At 40.2% G+C, this 13,859-nt stretch overlaps 1 protein-coding gene across 2 annotated transcripts; it reads left to right on the top strand.

Annotated features, from left to right (window-relative positions):
* Positions 1-1,007: 1,007 nt before the first annotated feature.
* Positions 1,008-13,050, top strand: LOC121730291 (oxysterol-binding protein-related protein 1-like). 2 transcript variants are annotated; one of them, XM_042119270.1, is made up of 15 exons: positions 1,008-1,154; positions 1,226-1,401; positions 1,673-1,833; positions 2,528-2,725; positions 5,581-5,725; positions 6,745-6,890; positions 7,119-7,328; positions 7,666-7,783; positions 7,972-8,111; positions 9,436-9,546; positions 9,941-10,033; positions 10,273-10,345; positions 10,927-11,043; positions 11,702-11,888; positions 12,949-13,050. In XM_042119270.1, the coding sequence occupies exons 2-15, from the start codon at positions 1,260-1,262 to the stop codon at positions 12,965-12,967; spliced, it is 1,860 nt and encodes a 619-aa protein (XP_041975204.1). In that variant the 5' UTR covers positions 1,008-1,154; positions 1,226-1,259; the 3' UTR covers positions 12,968-13,050. The 2 variants fall into 2 exon arrangements, with proteins under 2 accessions (XP_041975204.1, XP_041975203.1); XM_042119269.1 differs by having other exon boundaries at positions 1,008-1,401.
* Positions 13,051-13,859: the final 809 nt, after the last annotated feature.

Raw genomic sequence — 13,859 nt, 5'->3', positions numbered from 1 at the left:
GACCAGCTGTCATCTGTCAATTTCTCCGGTCAAAGTTAAGGTTAAAGTTAAATTTAGCCTTAACTTTAACTACGCCTCTGGTGCAACCCACCCTTAGGCACTTGAAATTTTCACAAACGCCTTAATTAGATGTGTACTTTAGTAAATACTAATAATATAAAAATATTATAAAAAAATTAAGGGGGCTACCATACAAAAAACACATTTTTTGGCCTATTTTTGCTGTATGTTGTACGGAACCCTTCGTGCGCGAGTCCGACTCGTACTTGGTTGATTATTTTTGAATAAAATTATTTTAGTAAAATTATTTTGTTTATTATTTTTAAACTGCCCTCAAAATTTTGAGATTATGTTAAATCGGTTAAAATATCGTATATATTTTTTTAAAGTTCTGAGTACGTCCCATAATATTTAAGACTTTTGAGTTTTGACACCTAGTGTAGTAGAATAGAACAAACAACAACGGAACGTAGTAACATCAACGTCGACCTGAGCTAGTAGTTTGACTTTTAGCCGATAGATGGAATATTGAAAAGTGGGCGGAGCACATCAGCCCCTCACCCCACAAACTGACGCGTTGTTTCTTATAGTGCAACACAACTCCGCTTTGTTTTAGCTCCGCTTAATCCCACAACTCACAAGCATTAATTTTCAATGGGATATTTTTTTTAAACGTTAGTTAACATTAGTTCCGATATATGTCGCTGGCAATTTACTGTTCAAGTTAAAGTAAGTTCTTCACAGAAAATTATTGTTATTATTACTGATTAAAATATTTTACATCTTCATTAATTAGCCTCCAAAGTAACTAATTATTTTTATATTTAAAAATATCAAAATATTATGTTTTTCTTGAAAGTCTCATCTAGTTCTACTCAACACTAGATGGAGCTTTTGGGTACTTGCAACTTGACAACCCCTCTTATCACGTCTAGTCGCTGACGTCTACAGTCTTATCAGCGTTTTGTCAAGCTGTCAATGTCAAATAACATTGATTTGTTTGGGACTCGATGGCAAATTATTCAAAAATAAAATTAATTTAATTTGTGGGTAGAATAAGTACCGTAAAATATAGAAACTATAAAATAAGCACAAAGTGATTCTACGACGCTGTTGCTGCGTACCACACAATTCATGGGCGAGGTCATGTTGTGGTAGAATCAAGGTTCTCACTTCTCGCTAGCGTATCTTGTTTATTAATTTATAAATATTATGTATCCTGTAGTTCAAAGTAAGTAAGGTACTGTAGAAGACGAAAAATGTCCAAACAAGAGGAAAAATCCGTGATCGAGAGCGAGGAATCCTTGCTTTATTCTGCTAGACACGGTGAGCTGTCTGTAGTTAAGGCCCTGTTGGAAGCTAGACTTAAAGGAGAGCTAACGCTAGATATAAATTGTAAAGGTAAGCTTTCTGCTCGAAACCTTCTAATTTAGCTTTGAGTATTTACGGATTTTATAAGAAATGGTACAGCACAGTAGCTAGAGAAAAGCAGCTAGAATTTTGCCTAAAAGTATAAAAAATACTTACGTAAAGCTAAGAGATCATTTTCTATCAAGACATAGTCATAATTTAGGGTTGTAAGTTACTTATTCAGCTTTATTATAAGAAATTTCTGTTTCATGCTAGAGTAAAATCTGTAAAGCACACAATTCTATGTTCACTGGCATTCCAGGTAAAAACAAAAGTAATCTAGGATGGACTCCATTACACTTAGCAACATATTTTGGCCACAAGGATGTTGTTGAGGTTCTGTTGGACACTGGAGCCAATGTGGACGAAGTTAATGAGTCTGGGGACACAGCCTTACATAAGGCTTCGTTTATTGGTAATGAGGTAAATGCACTTATGCGCTATATGTATATGACAGATCTTATCCTGCATGTAATTTACTGTAATTACTTAAAAAAACTGTAGTCTCAAGTTAATATAAGTAGCAGCAAAAACATATTGCTAATATTATGAAGAGAATTTATTAGAATAGTAGTGATAACTAGTCTAAAAATGCAAATATCAAAATGTGCAAAAGCATTTTACTAATTGATAGATGCAGTGTGTTATGTGTTGTGTAAAACATAATCATAATATTGTGTGCAAAAATATGAACAAAATAATAAGTATCCATACTAATATTATAAATGCGAAAGTGTGTCTGTCTGTCTGTTACCTCTTCACGCCCAAACCGCTGAACTGATTTTGCTGAAATTTGGCATAGAGATACTTTGAGTCCCGGGAAAGGACATAGGATACTTTTTGTTCCGAAAAAATGTACGGTTCCCGCGCGATAAACGAGTTTTGGCGCAACGGAGTTGGGGGCATCGTCTAGTACTTAATATTTTATTATGTTCTGATAACATGTAGACATGTGTGATCTTTGACATGTGCGATAACACATTGTAATACAAAGATGATTTCTTTCTAATTTATAAAATGACTCTTTAATTTATAAAATGAATCTTGACTCAATACTTAATAATTATGAATCATTGAATGGATATTTAGCATTCATACTATTATTTATGTTTTACAGGAAATACTTATACTCCTCCTGAGCCACAAGGCTGATGTTAATGTTATGAATGGTGAAGGACGGACTGCATTGGACATGTGTAAGACTCATGATGTGCAGAGGCTGTTGGAGGCAGCTGAACTTGCTGAACGTCGGGACAGAGAGAGAAAACTGTTGAATGCTGCCAAAGAGGGACAGATAGATATTGTACAGGAGCTGGTATGTATAGTGTGACAAAAATCTGTACTAATATTATAAATGCGAAAGTGTGTCTTTCTGTATGTTTGTAACTTCTTCACGCCCAAACTGCTAAGTAACAGATTTTATTTAAAAATTGGTATGGAGTATACTTTGAGTCCTAGGAAAGGATGTAGAATACTTTTAATCCTAGAAAAATGTACGTTTCCCGCCCAATAAACAAGTTTTGGCGCGACGGAGTTGTGGGCGCCATCTAGTTGTAAATAAGAATCTGAAAAATGTTGTTACTAATTTAAAAATATGATTATAATATATTTTGTTAAAAATAATTACTTACTTGTTTAGTTTTCATCACCAGTATTATTGGCTTATTTTGATATTTGAGTTGAAGACTAAAATTTCAATCTTAGTCTTCAACTCAAAATATATCATCTTATATCTTTAAACGAGCAATTCTTGTATCTTCTATACTTATAAAATTACATGTCCTGACTGACTGACTGACTGACTGACTGACTGACTGATTCATCGCTGAGCAAAAACTGTAAAAGTTACAGCCACGAAATTTGGTGAGTAGGGTTGTTTTATTAAGTAGACACCCACTAAGGAAGGAATTTTGAAAATTTTACCCCGAAGGGGGTGAAATAAGAGTTGAAAGTTTTAATGAAAGTCCGTCATTTCTTGAGTTAGAAACATGTAACTTTATTTTTGGGTTACTGATTAAAAATGAATGGATACGTATTTAAGCGTTTTTGGAAATTCTACCCCTGAGGGGGTGAAATTGAGGTTGAAAGTTTGAATGAAACTCCGTTATTTCTTGAGTTAGAAACATGAAATTTTATGTTTAGGTTACTGATTAAAAATGATTGGATACGTGTTTAAGCGTTTCTGAAAATTCTACCCCCAAGGGGGTGAAATAGGGGTTGAAAGTTTAAATGAAAGTCCGTCATTTCTTAAGTTAGAAACATGAAAGTTTATTTTTGGACTGCTGATTAAAAATGAATGGATAGGTATTTAATCGTTTTTAGAAATTCTACCCCCAAGGGGGTGAAATTGGAGTTGAAAGTTTGAATGAAAGTCCGTCATTTCTGGAGTTAGAAACATGAAACTTTATTTTTGTGCTACTGATTAATGGAATGGATACGTATTTAAGTGTTTCTGGTAATTCTACCCGCAAGGGGGTGAAATTGGGGTAGAAAGTTTCAATGAAAGTCCGTCATTTCTTGAGTTAGAAACATGAAAGTTTATTGACGTTTGCGTTTGACGTTTGCTTAAATAGGGTCCGTTTTTACCCTTTGTATAAGGAACCACAAAAACAAAAAGGAGAAAACTATCCATATCTATGTTATTATACTATGTTAACGCGGATGAAGTCGCGGGCAACAGCTAGTATATATATATATATATATATATATATATATATATATATATATATATATATATATATATATATATATATATATATATATATATATATATATATATATATATATATATACTATCTAACTATATAATTGGAATCTCGGAATCGGCTCCAACGATTTTCATGAAATTTAGTATATAGGCAGTGCCTAGGGTATGTTATTCGAATATTCGCCAAATCATTTTTCGAATAATTGGAATAGTAACAATATTTTTTTATTTTTGTTTAAAATGCTATCAAACATAAAATTTACATGGAATAAGAACACAATTAAGTTTATTTCAGAAAAATAATATTATTTATGAATATTCTACATCTTTAATGATATGTATATAAATATTTTTTAAATCTGTTTTAGTCTAACTAATGAGTATACGACCATTCATCGTCGCCGTTGACTATGTTTTAGACGTTATTTTGCCTAAAGACATGCAAATGAAGATATAAACTCCTTTCAGTCATGGATTTCAGTATCGTCAGTAATGGTCGCTCACGATCTGTATCCATTGACTTCTTTCAAGATTTTTTATAATTTCGAGCCACGTTGACACAGGTGAAGGTGAACTAGGTGAAGGTGGATTGAAAATATCAAAAAGACGGATGAGCTGGCTTAGTATTAATGAACAGATACCATAACGTCGAATATCATATTATTATTATTTAATCTCAACTGCTGCCTAGCAAGATTAAGCATAATCACATGAGAAAAGTAAAAGGTGCTACGATCGAAAACGGTTTACACTTTACAGCCTTTCGTTAATTACCCAGCTGTAACCTTAAGATATACATTTTAAAGTGTTTATCAATAAAAATTAACTATGTCATTTACAAAGATTTATGTTGATAAAAGTAAAAATAAGAATTGCTTACTTCATAGTATTAACAAAATAGGTTGTACATGGTTGTACGAAGCTTTTTGTTACTTTTATTCAGAGGTTTCAGCATTTTTCAAAAATTTTTAATTATTCAAATAATATTCGAATTATTCGAAAACTTTTGCAAAATATTCGAATTATCCGAATAGTAAATTTGTCGAATAATAATATTCCCTAGCAGTGCCGTAAATAGGGCGGTGCCACCGGTGCCCAGGCACAGGGCGTAGACTCTGGGGGGCGCAAGAATGTCCAGACCCAGAGAGGCCTATACCTACATAGCATTACTCTGGGTACCTATAATACCTAAGAAAACAAGGGCGCAGTAATAGAAGCTTGCACAGGGCGCAAAAAAGGCTATTTATGGCACTGTATATAGGGGGTTTCGGGGGCGATAAATCGATCTAGCTAGGAATCATTTTTAGAAAATGTCATTTAATTCGTGTTTTATCGAATACCGAGCAAAGCTCGGTCAAATAGCTAGTGACTGATTATGTACTGTTATAGGCCTGCATTTATTCGTTGCCTAAAGCCTGAATGTAGCGTGTGACGTGTCGTAACAAGATGGTGGGCTGTTTCAGCTGAGCGGGTCGAACTCTCCAAACATTAACTGCGTGGACGCGCAGGGTAACACGTGCCTGCACTGCGCGGCGTACCGCGGCCACGCGCGCGTCGCTGTGTTGTTACTGCAGAACGGCGTTGATACGTCGCTGAGAAATAACAGAGGTATACTTCTTAAGATAACAATACTGTAGAGTAGTTGTAAGCCTTCAAAACTGGCCGGCAAGTACGAGTTGGTTACGCACAAACGTCTAAAAATACAATATTATGTTTATATTTTATAGTCCGCGCGGAACTAGTTATTAGGAACTAGGTAGCTGGCCGCGCCTTCGGTATGTGAGCGGTGGGACGGAGAGGCGGGGGCGCTTGATTTTGACAGTTCTGGCTAGTTAAGACAAAACGCACAAGAGATTGCAATAGCAAAACGAGTCCGCCGATAAAAAGACAATCTAAGGAAATAATATTTGAAGTGCATACGTTTTTTAAAAAACGGAAAGCCGATTTCAATAGTTTAGAATGTAAAACTGGTCAGTTATCCTTAATTTATTCTTTAAATAATATTATTGTTCACGATATCGCGAGATTGGTCGTCACTGTCTAATCTCATGTGCGTTGCAAGCCGCCCCCTCACCCCTGTCCCTACCTAATGGCGGCTCTCGACATAGGCGAACGCGTTGGCCAACGCGTCTGCAGACGCGTTGGCCCAATGTGTAGAACGGGCGTTCGCGCGTTGGCCAACGTCTAAATACCTACGGCCAACGCGCGAACGCCCGTTCTACACATTGGGCCAACGCGTCTGCAGACGCGTTGGCCAACGCGTTCGCCTATGTCGAGAGCCGCCATATGGTACGGCCAACTAGTTCCGCGCGGACTATATTTACAAGACATTTCTACTCTAGTTTCCATCGAGATACATAAAAATTTGACAAATAGGTTAAAAAATTGGCTTACTAGCTTAGTCTCTACATACATTTTTATGGATAATTAAAAGAAAACGAAACCATAATCAGCATCACTATTTTAGTTGGACTCGGATTGGAAATCTTTATCGTGTGGTCATTGGTCAGTGACCATATTGGATGTCGCGCGATGTAAGTAGTTTCCGAGTCGGAGTCGAATTGCGCATTGTTAGCCAGAACCCAGTATTTTATATTTAAATTATATATTCACTTCATCAACCGCAGGTCAGCTAGCAATAGACTTGGCTAAGGACGCGGAGATGCGTGAAGTGCTGAGCGTGCGGCCCGTGCAACGCCTGCAACGGACGGCGGCGCGCTTCGAGGGACCCGTCCTCAAGCGGTCACGGTTCTTGGGCTGGAGACCTGTTTGGGTATGTTGGACCGGCTACCTGAACTAAATTACTATTTATACAAACTTCAACGGTTTTACGTAAGCCTTTAATTTATGTCTGATTTTGGTAATGGTTGCTTTTCGATCTCCATGGCATGCAACGGTGACTGGCAATAATTCAAATAAAACTCCACTATGAGCTAGGCTATGTAGGTCTGTGAACTCCTGAATGTTCTAGACTCTGGTACTATAAAGTGGTATACTCCAGGCCGTGGTACAGCGCGGCGTACTACTATACTACGCGTCGCGGGCGGAGGCGGCGCGGGAGGGGGGGCGGTGGCGCGACCGCAAGTACCTGGACGGCGCGCGGGTGCACGCGCCCGACGCCGAGCCCGCGCTGCTCGTCGTCAGCTTCAGCGACGGCGACACGCACCGCCTGGCCGTGGCGCAGAAGGACGACGTGGCCGCGCACAGACAGGTGGGTGCGTGCGTGCGTGCGTGTGTGTGTGTGTGTGTGTGTGTGTGTGTGTGTGTGTGTGTGTGTGTGTGTGTGTGTGTGTGTGTGTGTGTGTGTGTGTGTGATCGTGCGTGCGTGCGTGCGTGCGTGCGTGCGTGCGTGTGCGTGTGTGTGTGTGTGTGTGTGTGTGTATGCTGTACTACGCGGTGCGTACGGGCACATAGCAAACCAATGTACAATCTGTGCGCATTCGTGTGAAAGCGCTTAAAACATGTATTTGTGTTGTGCGACTTTAATTAATCATTAAAACACCACGTTACTTTACTATATAAGCCTATCAATTAATGTCATGTTTCAGTCATGGCTGACGGCGTTAAAGGAGCACATCGCGTACTCGGGGCACTACCTGTGGGCCGGCGCCGCGGACGTCGCGCGAGAGGCCACAGAAGACTTCGATGATGACTGCAAACCGCTTGGTACTAGAAACAGACACTATTTTAGTGACCTTACCGAATGCTTACACAAAATTTATTCGTCAGTTCCGATATCGAAGTTACATTTAAAATCTATGCGAGTTGACATAAACTTTATGTCGCAAGAGCCACTACACTTAAAAATAGATTAACCTTTAAAAAAGGGTTTACCATAATGCAATTGCTTTCAGGTTCAATGCAGGACGCGCTAACGACAGCGACGAACAACCTGGCGCTGCTGGACACGCAGCTGCGCGAGTGCAACGCCATACTCACCGCGCTCGACAAGACCGCCAACGTCGGCAACTCGCTTCACCACTCCGCCTACATGGTAACTATTAGTTATAACGCCACCGTGTTCCAGTGGTTAAGAGCGTGGCTCTTCACTCGGAGGTCGTGGGTTCGATTCCCGCGTTGGAAACATGTTATTTCCAAGTTTGGTTAGGACAATGCAGGGTGATCACCTGATTGTCTGACAAGTAAGATGATCCATGCGTCGGATGGGCATGTAAAAAGTCGGTCCTGCGCCCGATCTCTCGCCACTCGTGTCTGTCTTCCGTCCCACTGGGTTATGAGAGTAAAGGAATAGAGAGTGCTTTTGTGTACTGCGCACACACTTGGGCACTATAAAATTACTCCTGCGTACCTGGCCTGGTGTCAACGAAACCGGCCACCGTCACCGAAACCGGTGTGGAGGTATTATTATTATTAACTATTAGTTAAGTGTGGTCATGGCGTTACGTAGGTTATATTATCTTTGGTCTGGTCGTGGAGCATGCAGAACACATCGCTAAGTGCCTCTTTCACGGGATGTCACAAAATACTTATAGTTTGGTCGTGAGTCGTGAAGAACGCAGAAACTTTTATGTAGACAAATCGATACCTACACATTCACTTCAGAATTTATTGGAATCGTGCTCATACATGTTGTTGTTATGCGAGTTATGCGATAGGAGTGTGATAATATATTTGTGCGGGAGTATAATAGTTAAGTAATTGTACAAACTTTAAATTGTTTCGGGGCTACCTATTCCAATTTTGAATCCTTTAAAAAGTGCAGCATATCGCCACCATCGCATAATTTTATTTTATTTTAAGATACATGGAAAACTTACAGCTATTGTTAGGCATCCATTACACGCTCATGCAAGCGACAGTCAATTCCGTCAATCATGAATTATGTTTGACTGATGGTGACGAATGGTATTAGACGGTCACTCAATTCTCTTCAGTTTTATGTCAGTCAAAGCCAACATTTTCAAAGATATACGTTTCTAATTTTTTTCCTATTTTGTCAGATGTGACAACACTCACTCTAAATTCGTGATTGATGAAGCAAAAATTAAGATATCCAGATTTTCGTCAATAAACTTCATGCAACCGTCTGTCACGCTCTTACACGGTAGGTTATCCATCAGTTACAGCCATGACTGTGGTAAAACTGACAGCAAAACCTACCGTGTAATAGATGCCTTACAATGAAATAAAAAACTGAATACATAATAAGGAGCCAATTAGGAGTTTTCACTAATAGTAATAGTTTACAAAATATTGACTTAGAAAATAATAATAATACTGCAACACAATTTACATTTTAAAAAAGAATATCAGTTATTTTTTATAATCTAACCTAACCTAACGTTGTATGTCCGCAGCGGTTCCAGCACGCGTGCGGTTCGGGCGCGGCGGCGCTGGCGGCTCTGCGGCACTGCGCCGCACTCGTCGCACAGCAGCGGGACCGCGACGCGGCCGCGCTCGCCACGCAGGTACGTCGCTTCCCCTGTGACGCAGGGAGCTTAAGGTGGCTTTCTGATACACGCGGCACGCGACTGCCACCGACAAAAATTTAAATAAATTGCCACTAGATGACTAAGACTGGCCATAGACGGACCGCAAATTGCAGTTAGGACCGACTGTTCTAGAGTGGTCGCGTTGGCACCGACCGCTCAAGAACTGCTCTAGTAGTCTGTGTATTGCGGATATGAATTTTGAATGAAAACCACAGATCGTCGTGCGGCGACCGCATTTTGCAGTAGGTTTGGACTGCAAGATGCGGTCCGTCTATGGCTGGCCTTGAGCTAGACATAATGTTTGTAGAAAATATAAAGTGACTTAAAAATTACTATACTTAACGTATACAGTAAACGTGTATGTTTGTAGATCGAGCGTAACAGAGTACTGGAGGAGGCGCTGGCGGCGCTGGCGCGGACGCACCACGCGCTAGAGATGTCCGTAGCTGAGGAACTGACTAAGGTATGTTAAGGTTACTCTTATCATAATATTATAATCCAAGCAAACTTGACACCAAGTCGTGCCTTAAAGGCGAAACCGTGCTAGGAACTAGAACTGATGTTTTGATATATACAAATAATATTTGGCCATGACGTCTCGCGTCGCTCGCTCTGCTGAAGCGTAGTGTCGCTTAGTGCGGTCTCACCTTTAATTTAAATAAACATAAATTGTTGCAAACGATGATGTTTCAAATGTTTCAGAGTAAAAGAAAAAAGAAAGCTATAAGTCAATCGCGAAACGAATCGAAAGAGAACTTCTACGACGTCTTTGACGGTGAGCATTGTTTTTCATAGTTTTTTTTTTAAATAAAATGAATGTTCACTTTTTGTCTCGACATGTAGGGCCTTGTCATACTAGCGGTAGGCGAACGGTGTCGGGGCAGAGCGGGCGCGCAGCGAACACGTGGCGGACGTGCAGCGAACCCGCTGCGCACGCGTCGCATATACGTCGCGGATGCGCAACAAGATAGCAGCGTTATGTGCTTTGTGAATTCGCTGTAAACACGCGTTGAAAACGTTGCGTATCCGCTACGTGTCCGCGACGTCCTCGGTGCGCAACTGGGGTGTGTTCGCGACGTATTCGCTGCGCGCTCGCTCCAACCCGAAACCGTTTGCCAACCGCTAGTATGATTACGGCTGTAGTGTCTATTGGGGAACACGCTCAATTGAGACACGATATCTTAAGACCGACTATTGTAATTCAATGTATAATATGTTTGCTTGTGTATATTTATGCGTTTTTTGTTAAGGCTGTCTGAAGACGATCATGTCTCAAGCGAATATGCGGCCTAATATTGTCCTTCTGAGACCCAACGCTCTAAAGGAGTTTTTATTTAAAAAAAAATGCTTGTATAGACTCGGGCGACGAGGACGACACGTTGGTGACAGCAGGGCTGTCGTCGCCGTTGGGCGCGCTGTCGCCGTGGGGCTCCGGCCTCGACCTCGCGCGCCGCTCGCCGCTCGCCAGCGACGGTAACTGCTGCCATTATCGTAACGTGTATCAATGAAACCATAATAACGCCTTCGTGGTCTAGTGGTATAGAGTGCGGCTCTTGACTTGACTCGGAGGTCGTGGGTTCGATTCCCGCGTTGGAAACATGTTATTTCCAAGTTTGGTTAGGACAGTGCAGGCTGATCACCTGATTGTCTGACAAGTAAGATGATCCATGCGTCGGATGGGCATGTAAAAAGTCGGTCCTGCGCCTGATCTCTCGCCGGTCGTGTCGGTCTTCCGTCCCACTGGGTTATGAGAGTAAAGGAATAGAGAGTGCTCTTGTGTACTGCGCACACACTTGGGCACTATAAAATTACTCCTGCGTAGCTTGCCTGGTTTCAATGAAACCGGCCACTGTCACCGAAACCGGTGTGGGAGCTATTATTAATATGCTCTAAACCGTACGCAGCAGGGGAACAACGCGACGTTTCATTCCAGTGTCGGGAGAGTAGGGCCCTAGCCCCTAGCCCACGGCGTTTTTTTTCAAACACGTCTTAATGGAATCGCTACAAATTGTCGTGTGTTAGGAGTTAGGACCCTCAATACTAGGTGTGAAGTGTGGCGTCGCTTCGCTACAATACACCTGCTTCTAGTGTGTATAATTTTTAAAATGACTTCACTAATACCATCTCGCAGGCGAGCTGACACCCACAAACGACCGCGCACTCTCGCCAGTCGAGTCGCCGGTCGGGTCACCCGAGTCGACCGGTTCGCCGACGTCGCTCCACACTGCGTTGTCGCGGGCCAGCTCGCGCGGGACACTGGTGTCCGCCGGCGGACACGTGTACCGCAACGCCAGGCCCTACCGCAAGACTAAACTCAGGTATGTTATGCGTTGTTATAATGTTACCTCCTAAGGGTTGATTCAGATCGTCATGCGACGCGTAGATGCATTTCTAAATTTATACGGGTTTGACAGATTCGCAAGACGGAAATCTGTCAAATCCATACAAATTTATGCCGCGCCGCGCCTCGCCTCGCCTCGTAGCGTTGCGGTCTGAATCAACCCGTAAATTTTTGTGCATACAATACGGTGGGTTGCGTTGTTACAACGGAAAAAGGCAAAGCGTTTATGTAGCTTGTGACAGGTTATAGTCGTGCAGCCATTGGTGTGATCTATTCCGCAGGGGGATTATGTATCTCGAACGCTGTACATGAATCATCCATATCCATATTTCCATACTAATATTATAAACGCGACGAAAGTCTGTCTGTCTGTCTGTTACCTCTTCACGCTTAAACCGCCGAACCGATTTTGCTGAAAGGCATGGAGATACTTTTAGTCCCGGGAAAGGACATACGATAGTTTTTATCCCGGAAAAATGTACGGTTCCTGCGCGATATATGAATTTTGGCGAAACGGAGTTGCGCGCGTCATCTCTAAACCTCTAAAAGGCCATGTTGTTGTTACGGTGGGCTGTGTAATAAGTTAATAACGGAAAACAGAATATACCACACTAATGGCTTCGCGACAATTTTTTCCCAATATTTCAAACTTACTAAACACACTCTATCTTGCGACGTCTGTTTTTTATAACGGGTTTAAGTTTTCTCTTGTTCTTCGTTTTAATGATAAAGAAGACGATTTGCAGTAGATCAGTCATCAGACTAGCGCTAGGGGGCCGAAGCGCCGTACCTACCATGAAATACAAACTATTGCATTTTAATACTTGGTTTTTCGTAGCACGATTCACTGTTTTGGTCCTACTTCTATCTTGAATATAATATGGACAGTTTAGAGCTTATTTAAATTTTGTTTAACATCATTTTGTGTGCTTAATTGTGCCTATTTAATGTTTCATTCGATGTTTTGGTACCATAATTTTTCTTTCGTTTTGTTCCTGCATGCCGCATTGTTATAATTTGTTTAAATTTTGTTTCAGTTCTCATTGGTCGCTCTAGACGGGTTAGTACAAATGTCATAAGTAACTGAAGACTGTAGTTATAATATTTTTATAACTGTATACACTAACCCCCTTACTAATAAACGTTGTATAAGCTTTGAATAGTTATACAGTGTTTTGCTCCTGTCACACAAGTGACATCTTTAATTGGATTGAAGAAGACAAAACACTGTATAACTATTCAAAGCTTATACAGCGTTTATTAGTAAGGGGGAATATGTTAAAATTGGTTGATAAAACATGATCAGGTATAAACTGAATGTGTTATAAAATAAGCGAAAATTTGGCTGTGCCATATTGGATTTAAAACAAAAGAAAACTAATTTGATTAAGGTTGTTGTAAAGATTAAAGATATAAATAACGGTAAGACCAATATGATAGCTTTTACAATATAAAAGGCAGATATTGATTTGGAAATATTGTATATGCACATGGGAAAAGTTACCTTAATTTTCTTTAACGTTTAATCGAATTGAAAGTCTGTAATTATTCAATATAATGTTATGATTTAACAAGTGTATTGCAATTTGCAATAGGATACCTGAGAGACACGCTTCGTTCGGTACGTTTTCTCGTTTGAAGTATAGTAATATTTATGACAGAAAATGAAAAAAAGACTGAATTAATAAAATTGACATATTATAAGTAAAGATGATGGTCCGTTGAATTATGTTTGCGGTTGGGTCTTGAGAAGACGCTTTAAGTAAAATAATAAAACTATAGAAAGACTGGAAGAATGTGATATAATCGTGTACAGAAGATGATTTTTCTGAAAATCAATGAATATCATTTGGACAAAAAATAGCTTACTCTAATCAAAAAACAGTAGAGTTTGGCTATCTGCCTCTAATCAATTTTATGTATACTATAAACCCATTTTTCTAAGATG

Source organism: Aricia agestis, chromosome 9 (assembly GCF_905147365.1).
Source record: "Aricia agestis chromosome 9, ilAriAges1.1, whole genome shotgun sequence".
In the NCBI taxonomy this organism is placed as follows: Eukaryota; Metazoa; Arthropoda; class Insecta; order Lepidoptera; family Lycaenidae; genus Aricia; species Aricia agestis.
This window is presented reverse-complemented; position numbering and strand designations above follow the sequence as displayed.

Bases quoted from the DNA above. Each gene is read 5' to 3' on its own strand.
- LOC121730291 (XM_042119270.1), top strand. From the start codon at position 1,260: ATGTCCAAACAAGAGGAAAAATCCGTGATCGAGAGCGAGGAATCCTTG. The intron at 1,834-2,527 runs GTAAATGCACTT...TATGTTTTACAG, and splicing joins CTTCGTTTATTGGTAATGAG to GAAATACTTATACTCCTCCT. The intron at 10,034-10,272 runs GTATGTTAAGGT...CAAATGTTTCAG, and splicing joins TAGCTGAGGAACTGACTAAG to AGTAAAAGAAAAAAGAAAGC.